The sequence below is a fragment of the Myotis nattereri genome (assembly GCF_964212035.1).
Source record: "Myotis nattereri genome assembly, chromosome: 3".
In the NCBI taxonomy this organism is placed as follows: domain Eukaryota; kingdom Metazoa; phylum Chordata; class Mammalia; order Chiroptera; family Vespertilionidae; genus Myotis; species Myotis nattereri.
In genome coordinates this window covers 132,012,701-132,038,863 of record NC_138077.1, presented here as the reverse complement: position 1 = coordinate 132,038,863, position 26,163 = coordinate 132,012,701, and the positions used below count along the sequence as shown (strand labels likewise).

The window sequence follows — 26,163 nt, the reverse complement described above, 5'->3', positions numbered from 1 at the left end:
CTGCAGGCTCTGGCTCCCCAGGGAGCCACTGCTTTCCCTGATGCAGCTGCCGAGGTGGAGGCCCTCAGCCCTGGGACAGTCCTGGAGGCTGAGTTTGCAGGCTCAAGCAGGCAGCAATGACTAGTGCTAAACGGGGAAGTTCCCAAAGCTGGGCGTGGAAACAAAGCTATGCTGTGGACATCCTCAGGGTGCTGATGTCAGCTCAGGCTTCCAGCGCGTCAGTCTTCCGCCACCGATGTGGCCCTCCTCGCCATCTACTCCACTTCAACCCATTGACTGTCTCTGACCCCAGGCAAGGCAAGCTGAGGAGTTGTGGGATGGAGGGCACTTTTGAGCTATAATTTGGCTTGCAGAGTTTACCCAGTTTTCTGGGTTTTCCTCTTTTTGAAAATAATAGTCCTTCTGAAACATTGTTAGGGGTGTTGCCATGTAACTGGGCTGTCCAGGGGCGATTCTGGGTGGACCCCACTGTTTCTCCCACCCCACTTCAACAGAGACACAACCTTTCCCTCCCCTCTTCATTAATTTGCCCAAGCCTCAGGCAGCTCTGACCTCATTCTCCTCGAGCTCTCAGATGACTACAGTGACCTCATTGCATAGGTCCCCAGGGATAGCAAAGGAGGGCTTGGGGAACAGAGGTCCTTGAGGATGCTCCATTGGTCCAGACTCCAAGGCAGCCCACAAACAGTGAGAAGACAAAGATCCATTTATGTTACAGAAGTCAGTTCAATACTTGGGGCACCCCTTTAATGTCTATCATCAGGTTAATGTATTAATCTGTGGAACTCGTAAATTCAACCATCAAAAATATACTTAACTGTGTATTTTACAAAAATACACTTAACTGTGTATTTAACAAAAATACTTAAGGCTGCTATTCTTAGCTCTGAGGAAACTGCAAAGGATGAGGGCTGATAGAAGGGAATAGTAACCACTAACATCCAAAACAAAAGAGATGTAATTAATTGAGCAACCATGACAGCATTTTGGTAGATTCTCTACACACAGTTTAGAGATGAGTGAGGCTTAGATTTTGGAGTCAGCCTGCCTGGGTGTGATTGCTGGCTCTGCCATTTATTTGCTGTGGGATCTTAAGTGAGTTATCTAACTTCTCTGTGCCTTAGTTTCCTTATATGTAGTGGATACTGAGGGTGTTACTCAGATCCCCCACCTCGCCAGCACAGAGGTACTCATCCCCCAGCTCTTGGGAGAAGTGTTGGCTGTTGATGACTCACAGCTGAGCGCCTGTCCCAGACCTGGGCTCAGCTGAAGGAGCAGCCTAGGGACCAAGGCTCAGGGACCTCCCTGGGGTTGCTGTATCCAATGACTGGTTGCTTTGGGGTACAAAGGCTCCAGGACAATTCTGAAGGGCCACTTCAGCTCCAGGGCTCCTTCAGGGAGTAGCTGATTCCATGCAGCCATGCTGCCTCTTAGCTTTTCTTGCTGCTCAGTCCTGTTCCCTACTTCCTTCCCTCACTCTCACAGAAGGTCTACGAGCACCCTCAATGAACACTCTGCAGGCTGAGCTTGGAGTCTCAGGTTGTGTTTCCCAAGGAACCTGACCTACATAATGTAAAAGAGTAAACGTACAGAAAGGTTCCTCCTCCTCCTCCTCCTCCTCCTTCTCCTCCTCCTCCAACTCCTCCTCCTCCTCCTCCTCCTCCTCCTCCTCCTCCTCCTCCTGCTCTATTTATTTCTTCTTCTTCCTAATAAAAACATATTAATATAGAGCCCACCCTGGCCTGGGTTATGTCTAACACAATTTCAAGCACCCAATAGGCACTCTGTGAATGTCGGTTGCATGCAGAAATGACAAGAACATGTTTCTAACCAGTAAGAGCCATTTTCTAGGGACCGACTTGTAAGACAGCCTACCCTACAGCCATCCTACTGCTGAGTATCGTGGTCATCAGCTATGCAACTCTGGCCAAGCATTCTTATAATTCTTCTTTCCAACCTGCCCCTAAGTGTTCTTGGTGTCTTCTCTCTTTTTGCCCCCCTCATCATTCCAGTTCGTATTCTTCCCCTATGTTCTTTGCCTTGTTCTGTATTTCAAATTCTTACTTACTAGTAAACTAAATGCATTAATTATTATTGACATAGTATATGCATATAATACAAATATATCTATACTTGACAAAGGCTTCCTCTACCTGATCCTCGTGCCACCACTCTAACCACTACACTACAATTAGTCCCCGTTGGCTTTTATTCTGAAATAGTCTCTCATTGCAAGTATTGCATCATTTCCAAAGCGAGACCTAAGAAAGTCCCGGCCTGTCCAAGTCAGGCATGGAGTGCTGAGCTGGGCATTGGATTACTTGACTCATCTAATAAGAGTTATAATGTCTTGCTCAGGAAACTTGTGGAATCTCCCTCTCTGGAATAATTTTTTGCGTACAGAAATTCTCATTTCCTGCAATGGTTTAATTTTGGCTTAAAGGCAAAGCCATAAACTTGATGACTTAGAGAGACTAAGTTTCTGTGATTTCAAGATTTTTTGTGAATTTTGTGAAGACACATGAATATAAAAATTAAATATCCTTTAGCTATGGTTTCTTTCTTAAATTGCACTAGTTATAAAAATGTATATTCAGCTCTCCCAGGTGGTAAGTTTGTCAGCAAGCAACAAAAATGGAAGACATCTACCAAACTAGGACCAGCAGCATTTCAGAAAAAGGCACAAAAAAACCAAACAGAATTTGAGAAGGACTGGTAGAAAAGATAAATCAGAGAGCAGCTCTGAAGTGGGTCTTGATCAAGAGGATACCATTAGCTCTGCTTTCCTGGGAAGTCAAAGTAGTTGAAAAATGTAAAAGACAGTAATGTTAAGACAAAGCCAGTTGTTGCTGTCTTATTTTAAGGCTGCTGTGTTATTCTGCTTGGGCTACCACAGACTGGGTGCCTTAAACAACAGAAATTTATTTTTCTCAGTTCTAGAGGCTAAAAGTCCAAGATCAAGGTGCTGGTAGGGCTGGTTTCTTCTGAGACTTTTCTTTGGCTTGCAGATGGCCATCTTCTTCCTATGTTTTCGCATGGTCTTCCCTCTAGATTTCTGTGCCCTGATCTCCTCTTATGAAGGCCCCAGTCATAATTTAATTACCTCTTTAAAGACCCTATATCCAAATGCAGTCCCACTCTTAGTACTGGGGGGTTATAACTTCAACATACCAGTATCAACTTTGTGTCAGGGGACACAGTTCACCCCATAACAACTACCATTTTCTCCCATGACTATTCTTTCCATGCATGTTTTGTAAAACCTTCCATTGTACTCTCAGAGAAAGAGCAGGCCATTGTGTTCTTCGGTGAGCTGATCCAAACCTGTCCTTGAAGCCCACAGAAGCCTCCTCACTGAGTGAGGCCATGGTGCCTCCCTCTCCTTGCCCTCCAGCTCTGCTGTGTGGTTCCTCTTTGCCCCAGTTCTTGCCTATTTACTTCTCTTGGCTACACCCTAGCTCCTCCCTCCTGAGCTCCTGTGTGAGGGCTCCATAATGTTCCTTGTTGATGATGGCACATCAGTGCAGATTAAAATCACTGGGGATGTTGGTATCTTTACACTGTGGCGTATGCCTGTGAAATAATATGTGAGCTGAGGGTGGAGGAGGAGGAGTGATTGGCATGTTTATGGTGTGGAGGCAATTTTTATTGATGAAGGAGAAGCCGTGGAAGTTCTGAGTAATGTGTTCTTTTCCCCAATTCAATTTCCACATTCTGCAACTGGGGAAGGAAAGAGAAAGTCAGGAGGAGCTTGACTCATGATGATCCAGGGAGGCTCTCGCTAAGGAAAGTGGTCACGTGGACCTCACATGCTGGGTGGAGGCAGCCTCTCCCCGAAGAGGGGAAAACTGGCAGGCACTCAGTGCTCAGGACGTGATTAATTGCTGTGTTGATAGAACAGTGCAGGCCTTCTCACCCAGAGCCCAGGCCGCAGGCCTGCCTTTCCTAACGAAAGCAGCTGCCTGATCTGGCCTAAATAGCTGGGGTGGGGGCGGGAGTAGGGTGGAGGAGTGACTTTTTCTCATATCCATGTGCAAAAGACTGCACTTCAAATTCTATAGCCCTAAGGGCCAAATGTCAAAAGTAAGTGACAAGTATTGGGATGGCAACATCTTCATGGCATTTAAAATTGTTGACCGCTCTTCCCTGAAATGCCCCCTTCTTGCTTGAAGCTTTCTCCTTCTGGGACCATGAGTTTCTGGTACATTCCTGGTTTTCCACCATGTGATCATTCTTTAGTGTTTTGCTGGCCCCTTACCCCTCTGTCCCTTAGATGATGGCATTTCCTTGCATTCACTTCCCATTTCTTTCTTTTCTTCTCTCTTCTCCTCCCTCTCTCTAGCAATCTCATCTCACCAATAGGGTTTAACTCCCTACATCTCTACAACTCCACCTCTCCTGAGAAGACCAGGTCTGATTTTCAAAGTGGAAGCTCCTCTAGGCAAGTGGTTCTCAATCTTAGCTGCCCTGAATAGAATCACTTGGGATAATTTTATTTTTTAAAATTCTGAAGCCTAGGCTACACCCCCCAGACCCATTAAATTAGAATCTCTGGGTCAGAAAAAATCAGGTATCAGTATTTTTAAAAATATATATTTATTGATTTCAGAGAGGAAGAGAGAGAGAGAGAGAGAGAGAGAGAGAGAGAGAGAAACATCAATGATGAGAGAGAATCAATAATTGGCTGCCTCATACATGCCCCACACTGGGGATGGAACCTGCAACCTTGGGTATATACCCTGACTGGGAATCAAACTGTGACCTCCTGGTTCATAAATCGATGCTCAACCACTGAACCATGCCAGCTGGGCAGTATTTTTGAAGTCATTTTTAATTCTCTCACCTATGGATAATTGGCTTTCTTCTGACCTCCTGCAGTTCTTTATCTGAACTGTTCTTAGAAATCTGATACTTTTTTAAAAAAAAGTCTAGCTCAAGTACTAGACTCTGGGTCTCAAATCCTGTCCTTGACACTTACCAGCTATGAGACTTTAGGGAACTTTGTTCATCTCTCTATGCCTCAGTTTCCTCATCTGTAAAATGGGTTAAGAGAGGGAATAATAATAGGACTTACCTCATAAGGTTGTTAATTAGAAATTAAAAGCCTAGATCAGTACCTGGTATATAACAAGACATCATTAAAAACCAGCTATTATAGCTTTGAGTAGTCACTAGGATTTTAAGTGATACATTTATGCCTGATCCAGTGGTTCTAGAACTTTAGCTTATATAGAGACCTACCTGAGAGTAACCCTGACCTAATTCACCTCTGGATCCTCTCCCACCCACACCTTCAGCCTAAGGACTGTCAGGAGGTCAACCCTGCTAGAACTTTCCTAGAGTTCAGACCCAGAGGTCATTCCCCAACAGCCCACTTGATCCATCAAGTTCCCAGGTTCCAGAACTTGCCTGATGCACACTCTCAGAGCAGAGTCCCGACCCTTTCGTACCAATCCAGAGTTTTTAAGTAATACGATGGATTCTGATGCAAGCATAATTCAAAAACAACCCCAACTCTGTATGAGAAGTCACAGGTTGGTACAAAAAATTAAGAGTGGGCAAAGTTTGCCTTTATGTGATCTTCCTTCGAGAAGGCTCTCTTCTCTTTTAACTGACATTAAGGATTTCACAGGAGTTAGTGACTGACCAGAGCCCTTGGCTTGCTGTATCTCTGTAGATTTAAATCACTTTCTCAGACAGATTTTCTCTTTAAGGCCTTCAGGCACTAACCCCACCCCTCTTTTTTTTTTTTTTGTTAATCCTCACCTAAGGGCATTTTTTTCCATTGATTTTAGAGAGAGTGGAGGGGGGGGGGAGGGAGGAAGAAGGAGAGAGAGAGAAAGAGAGAGGAAGAGAAACATCGAAACATCGGTGTGAGAGAGACACATCAACCGGTTGCCTCCTGCATGAGCTCTGGTTGGGGCCGGGGATCAAAACTACAATGCAGGTACATGTTTGACCGGGAATCAAACCTGTGACCCTCCGATGTGCAGGAAAATGCTCTAACCATTGGGAAACACAGGTCAGGGCTCAGGTACCACCTTTTAATGAAGGAAGAATACTGTCTTCTCCCTCAAATAAGCTAGATGCATTTTATGTGTTTCCTCCAAGAGAGAAAAAAGCTCCTTTATGGTGCTCTAGACCCCGATTCTGGCTTCTCTAATTAGGTTGCAGCACTAGGCATTTTTCTTAATTGTCCTTCCTCGGAAGAACATGTCCACCATTGTATCTGGCTCTCTGCCCTTGTGCTGTTTTTTTTTCCCACCTCTGTGCAGCCAAGGTATCTAGCTCATTGCATTCTCCTTTTAAGCTGACTCTTTTTGTTTGTTTCCATTTTTGCTCAAGTCCATTACACTAAATACTGTACACATTATTATCCCCTAAACAATTTTACTCCATCAGTTTTATCGAGCAAGGTCAGGGCCCAGCGAGCTGGAAGAACAGCCGTTGAATTGGCTTTCAACCAAAACAGCCAACATCACCCTTCCTTCTCAGATCCACATTGCTCCCAGAGGGATGGAGCTTTACGTCGGCGAATAATGTATTAATTAAAGCAAATGAAAACGCCCTCATTTGTTGTAATGAATTTAGCTCTTGCAGGCCATTTTCTATGGGGTCGCTTGCCTGGAAGATGTGCTGAAGAGAATGAAAGGGAAAAAAGACATTAAGTTCATAACTGCCTTCAGAGACCTGCTTTTCACCACACTGGCTTTTCCTGTATCCACAGTGAGTTCCAAAGATGTATATGCAATGTAATACACATGTGCATATGGACGAACGCGTCTCCTAGGTGGCAAGGCTGTTTCGAGTCCATTATTTTAGACCAGAGCAGCTGCATTTGCATAAATGTCCTGAGATCTTTATCAGGAGCACAATACTGACAAAATTCTCATTAGCTTTTGTGTCTTTGTGAATGTTTGATGCAAGATCCTTATTGTTGTTCTAATAGGGAAGTTTAAAGGGCCTTACTTAATCAAAATACAACTGAGATAACCTTGGTTCCAGCATGGTGATGGGAATGAAGAGTGCTAGGGAGAAAGATAACTCATTTTCCCTTTTATACATCTTGTTTCACTTGCTGCAATTAGCACGTGTTACTTCTACAAGTAGAAACCATACAAAAGAGATATGGGAAATTTCAAAGTTGGCACACGAAAACGGCAATTGAAGTGAGAGACAATCTGTCTGAAATACCTGGTGTGGGGCACAAAATGGGTGCCTCATTCATTTTGTTGTGTGAATGGACATTGGAAAGAAGCAAGACTAATGCAAGGGAGAGTCAGCTTGTTTGCTGACACTGTCCACACTTCTATGACACTGCTTATGTTTTCATTCATTAGTTAGAATGGAAACAAACAGATCAAGCCAGGCAGCTGCCCAGCAGGACCTATAATTAGACATGACTACCTCCTTCCACTTGTCATTGTCCTGCTTCCTAAAGTATTGAGACTTCAAACTTAAATGCAAAATGAAGCTCCCCAAACTCTGAGTTCTCAGATTACAGAGCAAGTCCTGGTATTCCAGCTTCACTTTTCAGGACACCTCCTCCGTCACCCCCATAAATCTAAAGGCCAAGTTTTATTTAACAATGGAAGTTATTCATTTTTTAAGGCTTGGAAATTGAAGCTTTGGAATTTAAGAAGATAAGAAAGTTGGAAAATTAATAGTTTCTCCCTCCCGCCCCCATTTTTTCATTGACTTTGATATAGAGCACAGACAGTGAAGGGCTATGAGAGAATGGAGATGAACTTAAACCTCTGAGCAATGGAGAGATCCAGCTCTCAGTTAACTAGCTTGGGAATTTGTCACTACTCCCCCCTCCCCTTCCTACTTCCCCTTGCCATGTCTATGTAGGGGGTGGGCAAGGAAAGTGTAAGACTCGAGGCACTCCATGTGGTGGCTCTCAGCACTTCCTGGTGAGCTTAAAGAAGAGAGGTCATTGGTTAAAATGAAATGACTTAATGGTCTGCAAATCCTGTTTATCTTTATCCTCTCTGCCTGCCACAGTGACAAATAATTGATCCCTAACTCTCCAGACTCCCCAGAGAATTGATATTACAGTTCTACAATATGGAATTATTTTCATTTTACATTTTTATAATGTCTTTAAAACTGGTATTTTTATTTTGCTATGTTTTTTAAAAATCTCTGATTGAAAACAAACCTAATGCTATTTTTGTGTTTTATTTTCCAGTTTGTATTTTTGTCATTCTGGCTACTCTTTTTCTATGACCGAGAACTTGTTTACCCTAAGGCCGTAGATGGTATCTTTCCAGTGTGGCTCAATCATGCAATGGTGAGTGAGGGGAAAATTTAGTGAATATAGAAAGGCAACAGCCTCTGGATTGAACTTCAAAGTGCCTTGTTTGTTTCTGAACTTTTCCTCAATCTCCAACATCCTGTTCTCTCCTCCCTCTCTGTCCTGTCACTATTTATTTAAAGAGCTCATTGAGGATATAACATGAACAAAAACTGGTACTGTGATTGCAGTCACTGAGAGCAGAGGGGTGTCCAGGAAAGACTCTGCCAAGTTACATATGAAGTCGTTGAAAAGACACGCAACCATAAGGGCAGGCAACTTCTGGGTGGCTGCTGTCCTGAGAGAGAAGTGACTTCAATAAGTAACATGTAATGAAAATTCTGGTCCAGGAATGGGAGTAAGCAAGCTTAAGAAAACCCACCCCGACATCCAAAGACTATCTCAGAGCTCAACAGCAGCTTCTTAGCTAACACCTGATCAGGACTATTCATCGCAAGTGAAATTAGTATTTACATGTTTCTATGAATACATTCCCGTTTGTTTTTTTATTCATGCATGTATTTTTAAAGGGCTAAATAGTAAACCTGACTTACTCTGAGATATTCAGGATAGTAGTGTCTGAATACCAGTGGCAGTGACCTGGACAAGCGGAGTGGGAGCGAGGCTGTCCAGGTCTTGGTTGAAGGATGGGCCTGAGTCACTGGCATGAAGAAATCGTTCAACGTCTAGCTAAGCTGTTTCACACAAGTGTATTTCACATTAGTTAGGAGTTCAGAATGAGGTTTCAGAGTCTGTGAAGCAAATGACATTTAAAAACCAGCGAAAATCAAAAGGGACTGGCATTATTAACGCGCCCCAAGATCACAGACTTTCTTTGACCTACACCCTTCCATTGTCCTAACACTCACATGGTTACCAATCCAGAAAGGCAGCTCAGTCCACTGACTCTGCCCTTCCACATACCTCACTCCTCAGTAAAAACGTAGTTTCAGTTTCAAACATGTGTTCAGTGAGGTACTGATTATTGACTAAGATATCCAAGTTCTAAACCAATTTAGAGTTTAGGGCCAAAACTATATATTAAAGAAATCTCACTTCTCAGGGACCCTCTTCTACCACCTTCTTTTTGTCTGACCACCTTTCTAATTCCCATTAATGTTCATCTGAGACACCTACGTAGGGAATATTCCTGCTTTTTCATGGTACTTTATGAAGCATGTTCCTCAAATATGAGTTCATTTAATTCATGCAATCTTCTTTTGATAACAACTATAATCCTGATTTTTACAAATTAGGGAAAAAAGCTCAGAGAAGTTAAGTGATTTGCCCGGAGCCACAGAGCTGGTAAGTGGCGACATTAGGATTTAAATCCAAAGCTAATTCTGGACCCCCTTGTCTTTTGCTGCAGTGAGGGCAGAAGTGAGGTTTGATCTGGTTTCATAATTCACCAGGCAAGAAAAGATTGCTTGATTAACACAGCAAAGTGAGAATTCTCACTTAAAAAATCTGGAACCCCCATCTGTATGCTAATAAGACCAAACTTGATTTACAAAAATGAAGTGATTTGGGATAACTGACTGAGCTAGATGTTGCTAAACTAAAAAAAAAAAAAAAAAAAAAAAAAAAAGCAGACTCTTGAAAGTGTCTTTTATTTGGGGCCAACCACTTATATCACACCTTTTCCAGGCTTGGTGAGCTCATGTAGTGTTTTCCTGCAACTGTTCCAAGCTTCCCAGCTCTTTAGGTTCATTTTCCAGTGGAATTAAGGTTGGGTTTCTTTCAAATACTTGCTTTGGTGACACCCAGCTTCTGTGACCTTGCTAAACAGCCATGTGGATTTTTAGATGGCTGTACAATGTACATCACATCCAAGAGCAAACTGTACAGCAGAATTCCTAATATGTTGTTATGCCTTCACAACCTGGGGTTTCTGTTTGTTCCTAGTCCTTTAGTCAATGAAGTAACCTGAATATCTCAGAGAGAGGGGGCTAGGGACAAAGGAGGTGGGGCAATGGTGATAAAGAGAAAAGAGGAGGTGGCCACCTGTCTTCCATCAGACACAGACTCTGTGATTCTGTTCATTTAAATGGAGGAACTCCCAGCAGAGCATTTCTAGGGGGAAAAGGCTGGCGTCCACAAAACCAGCTTTGGGTATCCCTAATGTGGTCATCAAACTTCCATGCTTCCTTTTGGTGTTTGCTTCAAGTCCAGTGTCCTCATGACTGCACCTCATCCCTCTCTCCACATGTGTCTCCTATTCTGGACATTTTCTGTCCTCATCATTAAGTCCTCCTGGCCTATTGTGTCAAGGAATGCTTTCTGCTAACTTCTTAAATACTAGTATAAACAAATATGGAAATAGCTGTTACCCGGTCACTTGTTAACACTGCCTACATTTTAACAGTGTCCTTCCATGACAACCCAAAGGAATGAATACCCAGAAGCCACCACTGTGGCAGCCAGAATGATGATGGGCAGTCAGGCCAGACATTCAGTACTAGTTGTCTACACAGTATGTGGGAAATTGCTTCCTGTACTGCTCCTTTTTCTTTCTCCTCCACAATGTAAGAATTACTGGCACACATAGCCGATGTCAAACTTTCCTGAAAGGTTCCTTCATTTCACAGCAGTTACGTTTTCGATTTTGTCCTTAGCTTGGAAATATTTTCCCTATTGCCATTTGTGATGATGCCCTGCATTTTATGAGTAATATTTGTCAAATTAATAAATACCACTCTCTCCTTTGGCACAGTGAAGTTCTAAAACTTCCATGATTTATCAAGTCTTTGGAATCCTCCCAGTGCAAGCTTTTTAGCTCACTGGAGACTTGTCGTTGCAGTAGGACCATTCAAAGCTGACTATCATCTCTAATGGACATTTTTCTACCTTTGTCTTATATTTAAACCAAATAGTAACATCAGTGAAATATTTGCACCAATCATGGACAGTCTGCCATTCACTGGTGCCCTAAGAACTCCCATTTGAACCAGCTGCCTTATTTAAAGTACATCAACCTGATGATTTTACTGCTAACAGTTCTCCAGTCTTCATGAAAGAAGGGAAAGTATCCCTCCAGGTTTGCCAGGAAAACATTAGCTCCTCAGGACTTATCAAATGACTACTAAAGCTAGAATGAGAGCAGGCAGCTTTAAATAGCAGGAAGAGGACTCGGCAACTGAGGAAACCATCAGATGCTAACCCAAAGGGAGCTGAGACACATATTTCTCAGGAAATCAATCTAAATTGCTCAAGTTTCCCCCAAAGAGGGGGGCGATAGGTCAAGGAACCTATTCAGAGCCTCCTCTACGTTTGAAAATAGTACACAGTTGTTGAGAACGTGGTTAAGTGTTGCTGTGGAAGTGGGGTCTATGGGGTGTCACAAGAAAAGGCATGTTTGGAGGCCCACAGGGGAGGATGAGGTCTGGTGGGAAGATGTATTTGGTGAAAATAGAAGGCTGCCTCCTGGTTCCCAATGTCCCATCTCCATCTGTCCTGCCGTGGACTACCAGTGCTAGAAATACTTCTGTTGTCCAGAGTTCCTGTGCCATAATAAAGCTCGTCCAGTCCAGCCTTTCTCTCTATCCAGCTAGCTTAGCCGGCATTCCCATCTATGATCCACTGCTGTGCTGTACACAGGCTCCTCCCTGGCTGCACAGCTGCTAAGGCCATGTGGCTATAGAGAGAGAAAACGCTAGTTCAAGGGGTGAGCATGGGTTAGTGGATGAGAGAGAGTTCTTTGTTCCCTGGAATTATATCATCTCAGGCTTGGGAAGGATCAGGCACTTTTTCAAAATAGCCAATCAACTTCCCAAGCTTTTGATGACTTCTAATGAATGGGTCCACCTCCCAACCAATCTCTTCTTTCCCCAGGCTAGATTGACAGGCCTCTATGGTCAAGCACCTGCCCCTGTGCCATTTTGACTTCTATTGTGTATGCGCTTACCTCCCCCTGTACCCCCTCCTTAATCCAGTACCAGAGGGGGGAAGAGAGGGGTGTTAAACTTTGTGGGGCAATAATGTGATCCCCTGGAGTGTGTGAAGCTGTAGTTTCCTGGTGTAACAATAATGTTTGATTTCTTTTGCTTCCTTTCTTATTAATATCTAGCTCCATACACTAACACAATACGTTGTAAACTATCAAGGACTGCATAAATGTTATTATCATGTAAAAGTCTTAAACCATGATCAGAGTTTTAGAAGTAAAAGACTTTATTCACAAACAATCTGCTCTTAAGAGTTGGGCCTTCCTATGGCTGTGTAAAACATCCAAAAAACAGCTACTTTTTTACTTAATGTGTTGTCATTTATCACTTGAAAAAATATTATGTGGGTCATGACTGAGGGAACTGAAAGACCGCTGAGAGCTCTCCAGGACTCAAAATGTCAAGGGAGTGAAACTCTAACCTTCCAGTTTATTCCTCCCTCATAGCATGCCACATGTTATCTATCATTACATTCAGACATAATTTCAGATTTCTCTCTCCCACCTTCATGTAAAATTGTTGGGCTGCTACGTTGAGATAGGTGAGTCCTGGTGAGTAAAGAAGGTTGACTGCAGGCATTTCAGCACCAAATGGCCACCTTTTGTCCACCAACATTATAGAGCCCTCCTGCACGCCTTCCTGGTTATTCACCCAGCCCTTCCTCTGGGCAGAGGAGACCCGCAATCGATATATGTCTGGATAGCTCAGTTGTTTTCAACCTTCAGAGAATAGACCCCTTTGTAAACCTAAGGAAATCTATGGACCCTTTCCCAAAGAAAACACAAATACCCATAAAATTTTGTGTAGTATTTTAGAAGGTTCATGGACCTACAGAATTCCATTTATGGGCCTTGTGTTAAGATCTCCTGACATAACCAAGCATATACTTGAAAAGAAGGACCCCAGATGATTTCTAATGCTGAGTTCCTATCAAAAAGACAAAATTAAGAATACTCATTTTCCAAAGTCATTATTATATGCTTAGTGCTGTTTCATTTCTATGGATTGATAAAAGAAATATGAGATATGGTTTCTAACCTCAAAAAACTTAAATCATAGACATTATATATCTAATCATATATATGTATATGTATATTTCCCCCCCAAACACTCAGCTTTTTAACTTGCTAAAAGCAGAGGCTGTGTTCTGAAGAATATTCAGAATGACATTTGTATGGTTAAAAACAAAACCCCTATTAGTCCCCTGTAAGTCCATGTCTGAAAAGAAAGAGGGACCTGGTCAGGGTACCCATGAGGAACTCCACCTCCCATCCACTTCCGTTTCCACATGATATAAGACAGGAGCCAGAGTATGTTCTGCTGATACAGTGCCCAGCCCATGTCACTCACAGGATGGTAAGTGAGATCCTTTGGAGGACATGTGAAGCTTGGTCCAAACTTAATGAAACCATGCAGATCTTATACAGTGAGTTGGCCCAAAGTAAAACCCTACATAAATATCTTTGTAAGCCACACCTTTATTGACACTAGTGTTAATAAAGTTTTACCTCACGATAGGGAGTCTGCTTATTGTATTCATACATATACACACACATATATAATCTTACTTATAGAGTGCTTACTATGAGCCAAACTGTTTTCTAGGAGCTGAGGATGCAGACATAAGCAAAGCACCCCCCCAAAATCTGTCCCTATGGAGAACACATACATCCTAGTGGGGAAGACAGCAATAAACATGTAAACAATAAATAAATAATACAATGCACACACACGCACAGGTTTAATCGGGTACAGGGCAATCAGAGTGGTCAGGGAATCCCTCTATGATGAACTGATATTTAAACAGAAATTTGGGTAATGTGAGGGAGGCACCACAGGAAGTTCTGGCAGAAAGGCTCAGGCAGACAGAACAGCAAGGACAAAGACCCCGGGAGGAACCACCACCATCTTTAGGAAACAGCAAAAAAGGACAGTGTGGCTGGTTCAGGCTGAATAAAGAGGCAAATGATAGAACTGCAGCCAGGGTTGGGATTATGCCTCACATGATTTACAAGGAGTTATGATTTTATTCTGAGTATGTTGGGGAGGGGATCTTTTCAGGGAGGCCTTGCCTGCTGAGGAAGCACTTTCAGTGTTTAAACTATATAAAGACTGAAGATCAGGCCTTACCTGTTTCTTCCCAATACAATACATATATATATAAAATAGTGCTTAGGGTTATGTAAATCCCTCTTTCTTCCCCAGCACTTACCTCTGTATCTATCTCTCTGTTTGTCTGTCTATCTATCATCTATCTATCTATCTATCTATCTATCTATCTATCTATCTATCATCCATCTATTTGCATTTTACTTATTCATCTTGCTGAGATTTTAAGAGCATCACATTCACTGTTGTGTAGAAGATGCACACTAAGAATAGACACAGTGGAGGAGGTATGATAGGGAAGGGAGGAGTGAAGAACAGTTAGGAGGTATTTATAAAGTACAGTAGAAAATGATGACTTGGGTTAGGGGCATGGCAGTAGAGTTGATGAGATACGATTTTTACCTTGAGACACAGGGAAGTGGTATGGACAGAGATGCTAGGAGAGGTAAAAGGATTGTAGCGGATGAAATTATTTCTGAGATGCCTATTAGACAACAAAATCTAGATGCAGGATATGTAGTTGGATCTATAAGCCTAGGAGAGAGTTCTGGGCAGGTGACATAAATTTGGTTGTCTTCATCATAAAGATTGTTTTTAAAGTAAAATAAGATCACCTAGGGAGTAAGAGTAGTTAGAAACTATATCCCAGGACTAAGCCTTAGAACTTTCAGTGCTCAGGAGGAAAAGCAGGGAAATTCAACAAAGACAGTTGGGAAAAACGTGCCAATGACTTAGGAGGAAACCCAATGTAGTGTAGTCTCCTGGAAGTCAAGTATAAAAATGTTTCAAGAAAGAGGAAGTATTTTATGTCAAAAGCTGTTGAGAGGTCAAGTAAGATGACAATGTAAAATGACTTAAGTTAAAATTTTCCATTGGATTTGGCAATATTTAACTCCCTGGTATGGGACAGTTTGTGAAGTGGTGGAGAGAGATAGAGCCTTAATGCTGTATGTATTAGTTTCCTTTGCTATGGTAACAAATGAACATAACCTTATGGCTTAAAACGAGACAATTTATTAACTTATTAGAGGCCCAGTGCACAGATTTGTGCACTGGTGGGGTCCCTCAGCCTTGCCTGAAGCCTCTCGTAATCCGGGACCCCTTGGAAGATGTCGGACTGCTGGTTTCAGCCCAATCCCCACAGGCCTGGCTGAGGGGCTGAAACTGGCAGTCTGACATCCCCCAAGGGATGTAGTAATGCACAAAGCAAAAGGTGGCCAGGGAGGAGTCTGAGCCCAAGCCAGCTGCCATGCTGCTCCAGCTCATCTCTGTCTGCTGTGCTTGCCACTGCCACCACGTGGTAGCGCTGCCATGGAGGCGGGAGAGGTTCACACCACCACAGCTGCACTCGCCAGCTGTGGGCCCAGCATCTGGCACCCATAAGTCAGCTGAGCAGCGCTCCCACTGTGGGAGTGCACTGACCACCAGGAGGCAGTTCCTATGTTGAGCATCTGCCCTCTGGTGGTCAGTGTGCATCATAGCGACTGGTTGACTGGTCGTTTGGTCACTTAGGCTTTTATATATATAGATAGTTCTGGAGGTCAGAAGTTCAAAATGTGACTTATGAGATAAAATCAAGGTATCAGCAGAACTGCATTCCTTCTGGAGACTCTAGAAGGGAATTTGTTTCCTTGCCTTTTCAACCTTCAGTCTGCCTACATTCCTTGATTCATGGCCTCTTCCTCCTTCAAATTTGTTGTACCATTAAATTCTAAAATCTTCTCTGGCAATTCTCTACCCTATACCATGTCCACATTAGAAAGAGAAAACATGATGGCCCACAATGACCAGAAAATGGTAATGGTAAATAACTTGTCATGTGGCTCTGGCAAGAGTAGAGATACACTAGTTAAGACAATGAATGGATGCTTCAATATTGTACCACTGGAAAGACCCTTTTTCAGAGCATTGTTCTGAAGCTCCTGAGCAAGAATGAAAATGGAATCATTTGCAGCACACAGATATTTACTTGGATATTTTTTCAGGTTAATCACTACAGTGTTATTTATGGATTCTCCTCTTGGTTAAAATACTTTCTAGCTGTCCCTTTATTCATTCCATTCATTTCTTACTCTAAGATGGGCTAGACTCCCCAAAGGCATTCACCTAGGAAACAAGGAGAAGATAAATGAATGCTTAAAGCTCAGCAATGAAACTAGAAGCTAACCTGGAATTAAGAAGCAGAATTAGCTGAGTAAGGATAATAAAGGCATCTTGCCCCTCAGGAAGTCTTAAGGTAAATAGAGGAGATTCTGATAATGAGCTGCCAGAGGATTACCAACCCATTTAAGATTTTATATAACTAGAACCAAGCATGCACAGTGCCTGCTTTCTTTAGCTCTTGAGAACAAGAACCAAAATGGTGAAAGTATATCTTCTATTTTTTTGTTAAAAAAATTCCAATTCAGAGAACTTTCAATGTGTGCTGAAGAGTAGCTTGCTTTTATAATTCCATTATCCCAATATCCAGTGAGTCTCTATCCATTGCTTTCTTTTTAAATAGGAGAATAACAGTAAAAAATACATCCCAAATTCAAAATCAAGGTAAAAAATGTTTAATGATCAAAAATATATTCTGTCTTCTAAGAACTTACTAGGAATTTGAAAAGTTGAAATCATTTGGTGCCCTAGAGGGTTTGCTAGTGGGTCTCCTCCCCTCCTTTGTGATGTAATTAATCCTCACTTCTATGGCAACCATGTGTAATACTACCAACAGCAAGAATGACGTTATGCTGGAGAATAACCAGGATGGAGAAACTCATTACAGAAGATCCCAAACCCCTCTGAAATACCAAGAGAAAAAAAATCAAATCTAAGTGCATAGGAAAGGGCTAAAGTCCCGTGATATCAGAGCAGAAGTGAAAATGTCCAAGAGCTGCCCAGTGGGCAGGTGGGTGGGAGAGCCTTTCTGTAAGACTCAAATGGACATCATCCTCTTCCTGATTAGAGAGCAGCACAGGAGAGCCCCTATTGTGCCTCTCATTGCCACACAACCCAGACACTGACTGACAGCTGTGAAGTCCTGCCTTTGCCTTGAACAAGGAGCGGTTAACAGGCTTTCGACCAGCCCCCACATCTCTTTCCCTGGTCTCTTCATCTTCTCTGCCTACAGAGCAGTCTTGTGGTTAAATGGGAATTTGAGTTTGTCCAAATCCTCTCTCTCCCTCTCACCTCCAGGTCCTTGTGTTACCAGCCAGTAGAATATTTCTGCAGGGCCTTATCTGGTCATCTTGCTGGTGATTCCACTTGCCCAAAAAACTATGCACGTGGTTTCCTACCTTTCGGATGCTTTATGTCTAGTATTTTTAATCCTGAGCCCTGCCTTTATTCCTCTCTCCCAATCCAATGGGCATGTTCATTTACACAGAGGTACTTGCTTCGCCAACTTCATCCTAAATTTCACCAACTCTTCCAATCTATCACCAGCCTTACTTACCAGCTTCATCCTGTTTCTGTCTCCTTCACATATTTGCTAGATTCATCCATTTTCTCTAAAATTTTACACTACAGCAAAGCTAAAGCAAAGTGAGGAAGGAGTGTGAATAAAAGGTTTGTTCAAAGTGGAGATCCTATTTTTATGCTCGGTGCTTCTACACTGAGTGCCAAGTATATATCCACAGTGGACTAATAACTAGAAGTGCTCCATATGCCACTAAAGAGCATCTCCATTAGCACAAAAATCTATAAGCAGGTTGCTTCACACTCCATCCATCCACTCAAAGAATCAGTCATTTAATTATGAATGTTTAAAACAGAATGAAAACCTGATGGTAGATAACAGGTCTCCACCAGGGGCAAGATGTCCTGGCCATTGCTTAAAAATGCTGTTTTTGCTGATATCTTAAGAACATACGGCCGTAACAGACAATAATATACTAATATTTCCCCTTTTCACCGATTTCAGGCTTGACAATAAATGTTCTTTTGTAGCAATGATTGGCAGAGATATTAAAATACTTAACCTATCAAATCGTATTTAATAAAAGTCTTTTGTCTCTAATCAGCTCAGGGAGTTTAGTTTAAAGCTTCTATGTAGGAACATTTTAATTAATATGCATACTTTTACTGACATATTTTAAAATACTTTGCTAGCCTAATAATCTCAGAGTTAATAACATGGAAATATCATGATGATCACAGGAATTGTAAGCCTGGCAAAAAATAAAAAAGGTGCTTGAGAAGTACTTGTTAAATAATATTTGACAGTTGGAATATTGAGTGCATGTCCAATGGAAATGACAATCGTGATGGCTTTTTTTGAGGTAGTGACTCTTAGAGCATGGTGCAGATTGTCCAAGACATCCCCAGATACAGGTCACCAGGAAATGAACCATCTTGGAATCATATTCTACCTTCACAGATGTCCTTTCACATCTGCTAAGTTTCTCTTGGGACTAAAAAGTTGAAAGGGATAGATTACCAGGAAGAAAGGTATTAGAGCTTGATTTCTAAAAGTCAGATTGGGGTGAATGGAAGCAAAATGTCTTAGTTCTTTGTCTAAGTTGCAGAAATTATAATCTTGGATATTTTCTTCAAGTTAATATTTTATTTCATGAAAATAGTTTATTTCAGTACTAGGAAAACCTCGATTCTGGCCCCATTTCTGCCATTATCTCCTATGTGGTTTTGGAAAAGTTAATAGACCTCTCTGGATATTGGGTCCCTTAAAATGGGTGTGTTAGCCTGGCAGGTGGGCTTAGCAGTTGAGCATCAACCTATGAACCAGTTTGATTCAGAGGTCAGAGCACATGCTCGGGTTGCTGGCTCAACCCCCAGTAGGGGGCATGCAGGAGGCAGCCGAACAATGATTCTCTCTCATCATTGATATTTCCACCTCTTTCTCTCTGAAATAAAAACAAAATGGGTATGTTAGTTCTTCATTTTTAGCCATGTTATTAGGAGAAAATAAAATAATATATGTACAACATGAAGTTGTATCAGTAATACTTAAGGACCTATGCCAAATTGTTGTCAACTTGAAATCACTATCACCCCTTCTCCATTCTGCTCTGTGTAGCAAGGGATAAGCCTGGAACCACACACAGCTCCTAGAAGCCCTTTCTGCATGTGGTTCCAGGTTAGAGTTACCCAGTGAGAGGCATTCCCATGAGCTGTTAAAGGAATGGAAGAATCCATTTGTCTCTAGGGGGATGTATAGCTGTGTGGGAAGATTTCAGACACAGGGTTAGCAGCAGCTGCTGGACAAACACCTAGGCGCCACATACTTTATACTACAAGTTGCTGAGATCCCAATGTTGGCAGCTCCCAGAGACCTGAGATTTGCTCCAGCTTCTGGGCCAGTTCCCTGGAATCCCCCTTTTCCAGCAGAACTTTTCTGACTTTTACTGTCCTACCCTTTCCAACAGCTAGCTTTTTACACTCTAAGACCTTCCTCCTTGGAATGCCTTGATGGACTTCTGTGTTCCTGAGGCAATTATGACTGATACATGACCATAAAATTCCTGCTTCCTTCTAAATCATGCCCACAAACCCTAACAAAAGAATCAAAATTCTGAGTGACTTCTGTTTCAGGCTGCAGAGTGGAACAATAGCCTGAAATAAACAAACATTATAAGGCATCTACAATGTTTCAAATGTTTGACTTACTGACAAGAAAGTAATGGAAATTCCCCAAAACTAAAAGAAAACAGAACAGTATCCAACAAAGATAATGAGGTAGAGGCAATATTTAAAGAGAGAATCACTGATTATTTCTTGGAATTTATGAAAAATTAATCCTCAAATTTAAGAAGTGCCCGAAAAATGTCACACAGAACAAAAGGCAGACATCTAGCCACTTGTATGACACCACATACATTTATACAAAAAAAAAAAAAAGATCCAAGAAGCAACCAGTAGTAAGATCATTTCCCAAAAAGAAATTACTGTTAGACTGATAGCTGATATTTCAATAGCAACAAAGAAGCCAGGAGATGATAGAATAATAGCTTCCAAGTATTGAACAAAAAAACCTGCCAACCTATTTACTCACTGAAAGTATATAAAGACATTTTCTGACACAGGAAAACAGACTTGACTACCCACCAACTCTTGGTAAAGGGGAATGATGGAGGGTGTACTTCAAAAAGATCTCAGAAGAGAGAGCCAAGATATCAAAAGCAGTAGCAAGCAATTTGTTCAAAGTATGGTGATTAGAAAAAGAATGAATTAAAATACTGGATGAAAATAGAATGTAAGTCGGGAGAGGCATTCTAAAGCCTCTTTGGATTGCTGGTGGGGAGAGGCTACAGACAATGACATATTAGCCACTACCAAGTTAAATAAGCATGTTAAAATGTCTAAAATAACCACATAGAGCTGGAGTGTATGACTTCTGCATTAGTAGAAGAGGAAAAACTGACGAGAATTTGAGTCCAAGGTCAGAGGCTGTTCTAAGGTGTAGAGAAAAGCATGGGAACAGGCCCTGGTGTGGGGTGGATGCAAATCCACGAATACAGGAAGGCCTTTTGTGTAGGATTAAGTTTCCTCCCCCTAGAAATATTTATACTATTCTCGAAGGCACAAAGCTCTTAAGTTATACGATAATCCCTAATTGGGCTATTCCAGTGACTCATGTAGTCCAAGCATGTCAAACTCAAAGGCTAACACGGGCCAAAAAAACAAGGTTTAAGTTTATGTGGACTACAAAATACAAAAGCTTTAATTTTCAGAGAAACATAGGTTTATTTTGATAGAGACATGCTGAATACAAAAGGCTGAAATAAATGAGTAATTGTTAACATAAAATAATAGAACATTTTAATAAAAATTAATATTTTTTCTTGAACATTAACTCACCGGACACTGAACAACTGCACAAATTAATAAGCATAATGCAAATAAACCTATTTTTCTTGTTCTCTGAAAGCGAAATATTTCCTGTTGCTCACACCAAACAAGTCAGTCCAAGACTAATGACATGGCAATCAGCTGCTAAAATATTCGCTGCTAATAAAGGGTGTCCCAAAATTCACGCAAGGAGTAATTTTGATAGAAAACACAGGTTTATAATGAAAAATTATAAAGTTTTTATTGATTCATAAAGCATACAGTATAGGGTAATGTATGGAATAGCATATTGGGTAAATGGCCTCCATGGCTTTGCTAGCACATATGCACTCTTTTGTTGAAACTTTTCATGACCGTTTTTGCATAAATGTGGCTAAATTTCAATGAGGCTCATTTTCATCTTGATGGCTTGGTTAATCGACAAAATTGTTGCATTTGGGGTTCAGAAAATCCACGAGTGATTGTTGAGAAACAAATGCATACACAATGTGTCACTGTTTGGTGCGGATTTTGGGCTAGAGGCATCATCGGACCATTGTTTGAAAATGCGGCTGCTCAGGCAGTAACAGTTAATGGTGCTCGCTATCGCGACATGATAATCCAGTTTACCTGATATGCTATTCCATACATAACCTTATACTGTATACTTTATGAATCAATACAATAAAAAATTTACAGTTTTTCATTATAAACCTGTGTTGTCTATCAAAATTACTTCTTGCGTGAATTTTGGGACACCCTTTATTAGTGGGGAGAAATGGTGCACTTGCCTGTAAGTCGCATAAGGGAAATGAATGCAAAATGATTATAGTAATTACGAATGTTGTAGTTTGTTATTAATAATTACATGTGCCAGGATATTATAAAAATTAAGTTACAAAATTTTTATTAAAACATTTCTTACATACAGTTATATTGGCTGGGTTGCAAAAATATTAATTGTGAGCCACATGTGGCCCGCAGGCCACGAGTTTGACATGCTTGATGTAGTCAGACATGTGGGGCAGGTAGTAATATGGTAAGGTCAGAAAACATGAGAGAGGAAAATGTGAAGTTTCTAAAGTACTAATTGAAAAGGAGTAGGCATAAACAAAGAGAACTAATGATTAAGTAATCCATTTTGTTCATCCCTTTGTTCACACAAGAGCTCTGTTTCCTAAGGTTTATCCCACAGGCTACTATTGAATAATACTAAATTGCGATTATAGATGAATTGGGTGATATGTTCTCTTTTCTAATCCTGACAGCTGTCCCCGCTGAGGACATTCTTAGAGTTTTCTGGCAATTAAGAAAAGGCTCTTAATCATAAAGGGATCTCTTGAGGTGATCAAATTGCCTGCCTTCCATGATAAGCAATGTAGCAATTAAGCACATGTTGGTATTTCTTTATATTCTGATGCATAGTGTTTATATGTTTATATATAATTAGTTTCAGGGTTGGGTTTTAATGTCCCCAGGATTGCTTGATTTACTTTCTGGTTAATGTCAACATGGGTATTCGGCACACAAACCTACAGAACAGCCTGGGCCTACTGGCCAGGGGAGGTGTGAAGTGCAAGTCCTAATTGTTAACTGGGATTTCCCCCACTGAGAGATTTAACCAAACTCTCAGCTCTCCCCCAAGAAGCCTAATGACCCAAGATGGAGACTTTGCTAACATAGGTACTACTCCCTACCCCCCACCCCAGTTTCCTGCTCCCTTGAATTCTAGTAAGTTAGATTGAGCCATCTTGTCTCTTTCACTTAGAGCCTCTCTAGAAGCAGGAAGGCAGCTTGCTGCTAGGTTGCTTTTTTGGCACCTCTTCTCTGGCATCGTCTTCTGAACTGCCTACTCTATGAGAAGATGAAAGGAAAGACATAAAAAAGAGCATCCCTTCTTTCTATCACCTGAAACAGAGGTGAACCTCAAGTTATAACTTTATTTTTTCTGAGCTCTGCCCTGAATGTCACCAGGATTTTGGGGCTGAGATGGGAGGTAGTTGTGGGGTTGGCTGGTTAGTTTCCTTCAGGGCAGATATTGCCATTCAATCCACAAGAAAAAGAATGCATGTGTCTCTGAATGGAACAGAGCCTGAGGCATTGCCCCGGACCCATGTGTATGATCTACACTTACTCTGTGCATTCCTCTTATTGTAGTCATCAGCTGTTCCACATTGCCAATCCATGGCTCCTATTTTGCACCCATGTTACTTAACTCTCAACGGCATTCATCACAGTAGATCTCTCTGTCCTTGAAACTCTGCTTTTTTGGCTCTATTGATAGCACATCTCTAACTGTCTACCTGATATTGCTGTTATTGGCCTATCTCTGAGTCAGCTTGTCCAGACGTGGACATATGATACTTACTGCCAACCCTGTCCTGGCATGCTCCTCCTCAGGAAATGGAGCCACCATCCTCCCAATTGCTCAAGACAGAAACCAGCATTGGCCTTATCACCTCCCTCCATCCACCACCATTATATTCAATGTATTAGCTAATCTTGTTCCTTTCACCTAAAAAATATGGAGCAAATTTGTTCACTTTCTAGTTCCACTGCTAATACCCTGGAGTCCACCTTTGCTTCTACGACACAACACCTCCACACTGATCTTCCTACTTCCATTCTCATCCTTCTCCATACAGCAAAAATAGACAGTTGTCCCTGGAACAACATGGGTTTGAACTGCACCAGGCCACCTATACACAAATTTTTTTCAACAAATACCTATACTGTTCCAATCCATGGCTGCAGAGGGCTGACTGTATGCACTGACCTACACCTTTTTATATGGGGCACTTGAACATCCACAAATTTTGCTATCTATAGGGGTCCTGGAACCAATCCCCCATGGACAATAGGGGCAAATAAGTTATTGGGGCATCAAAAATTATATATGAACTTTTGACAGTGGAGTATGGGGGGAGGTGTTGTGTCCCTAAACCCATGTTGTTTGAGGGTCAACTGTAAATAGGAAAATAGTCCTCCTCCATAATATTCTGCACTTTTAAAAAATCACCAGCTTAAAAATGACCTCTTTAGACTGGCCTTTCCTGACTACCTTACTTAATGTCTCTCCACTTTTCTTTTGAAACATGGATTCCTATTTGTGTCTTTCATAGCATATGCCACGATTGGTATCTAAGTCATTTTTTTAATTGTTTATATAAAATCTTGCTGATTAAACCATAGGCCTTCAAGGGCAGAGACCATAATTGTTTGCCATTTAATCCCCAGTACCTAACACAGACTGGCATGGGACAGGCACTTACTGAAGACTACTGTGTACAAGAATGAATGAAGTCTTTATCTCTTACCTCTGGAAGTTTCTCTGCACCCTTGACTCACCCCAGAGTTCCTCAATAGGGGTACAGTGGGGTGTGCTGGGGCCAGGGAACATTGAAGGTGAAGAGAAAGCCTTTATCAGCCCTATCTCTAGAATCTGTGGCTGACAGTATATGCTTTGATATTTTGAGGTGCTCTTTTGCATAGAAAGTTGTAAGTGAGGAAATTTCAGGGAGAGTGTTGGTATCTTGAAATATCTATGGGGCTTTTAGTTGTTACATCAAAAACATGACATATTAGTGACTGATTTATGTTGAAAAAGAGGCAGAGTCATAGTAATACCATTGTAACTAGCTAGTTTTTAATAGTAAGAAAGGAGCAAAGATAGAAGAACAGACATAGGCATGTCATTTGGGCAGCTTCACCAGGAAGCTGCAACTTTTCACTACCCAGGGAACCACCGGCCTATTCCCTGAAACTCTCAGGGAAAGAATCCAACAAAGGGAAGATAGATGCATGCCCAGTAAAGTTGGGGTGACATGGAGTGTTAGTCACACCTGGGAACGAAGATCATTGGGCAAAATGGGCATAGTCACTTCAAGCATGCAAAAATTTGAGAACACATAATCTCCTAAACAAAAGAGTTCTCTTGGCTCTCTTATGCTCTTGGCTTGCTCTAGGCTTCCTTGCATTTGCCCATGTTTCCCTGCAGTCCCCACATGCAATGGACTGATGGATTGCATTGGGGAAACAAAATTAAGCTGGCCTGATGCTAGACTGGGCTATGCAAGACAGAATGGAAACTCTGGATTCCGGCTCTGATTTTAGCTCTACTAAAGCCCCAGCTACACTTCTTCTAGGGGGGGGACAAAGAGAAATAGAACTTGGAAACTCCTCCAGTGCAAGAGTCTCAGAAAATTCTTTTTCTCAGGATCTCATAAGAGATCTACCCCCACTAACAACTGGGGCGGCAAGCCCCTCCCCTCTGTTAGCAGTGGCAGTGGCAGGGATTTTGTTAAGGAAGAGGCGATGGTTGTTTTGATTTGCGCTGTGGCTCAAGGATGGATGCTCTTTGGCAGAACCGTTTCCAGGCTCACACTTGCCTCTGTTACTACCATTCTTAGATCTTAATTAGGTAACTGGGTACTCATGTAACCAAAGAGAATTCTAAAAAGCCACTGAATCAAGGAAGAAGGGTGGCAAAGGCTGCAATGAAGAAGGAATGAAGACAGTACCTCAGAGGCAACCAGATGAAAGAAAGGTGGTCAAAGGAAAAAGGGGAGTCCGTTAAAAACAGTCTCTATCTCTGTGAAATGTGTGAAAGGCCAGTTACCCCCATTCTCTTCATTGCTGGGCTAGCATTGGCCCTGAGAGAGATACTTGATAATATCCAACCCAGGATTCCTACTGATGGACAAGGAGGCTTGTATGGGGTTCATTAGTGTATGTATGTGAAAAGTGAATCCAGGAGTGTGGAACTCCATCAGTGTTCTTTGGTGGCTGCCGTAGAAACGAACATTTTAACAGTAAAATAGTAAGCAAGAGTCTTCTTATTATGAGGGCAGAATAAAAAACTCATAAAGGCAGGGGGGATTTCATTTCCCTTAATTGGAACAGATTTTACCAGTGAAAATTCAGATTTGAAAGCTGAAAACAAAACAAAACCTTTGTGCTCCTCCCCTCCCTCCCTTCCCCACCACTGAGTTTGGAAACTAAAAAGTGCATCATTTCAAAGAGGTCTTCTGGAGAGCCCGCCTA

General features: G+C 41.8%; 1 protein-coding gene across 1 annotated transcript in view; it reads left to right on the top strand.

Annotated features, from left to right (window-relative positions):
• ADTRP (androgen dependent TFPI regulating protein) overlaps positions 1–26,163 on the top strand; it is a gene marked incomplete at both ends in the record, with an annotated part of 59,741 nt that overhangs the window by 4,862 nt on the left and 28,716 nt on the right. The window contains 2 exons of the mRNA XM_081086045.1: positions 6,592–6,726; positions 8,195–8,296. Of these exons, the coding sequence (XP_080942171.1) occupies positions 6,592–6,726; positions 8,195–8,296 (237 nt within the window). The remainder of the gene's footprint in view (positions 1–6,591; positions 6,727–8,194; positions 8,297–26,163) is intronic.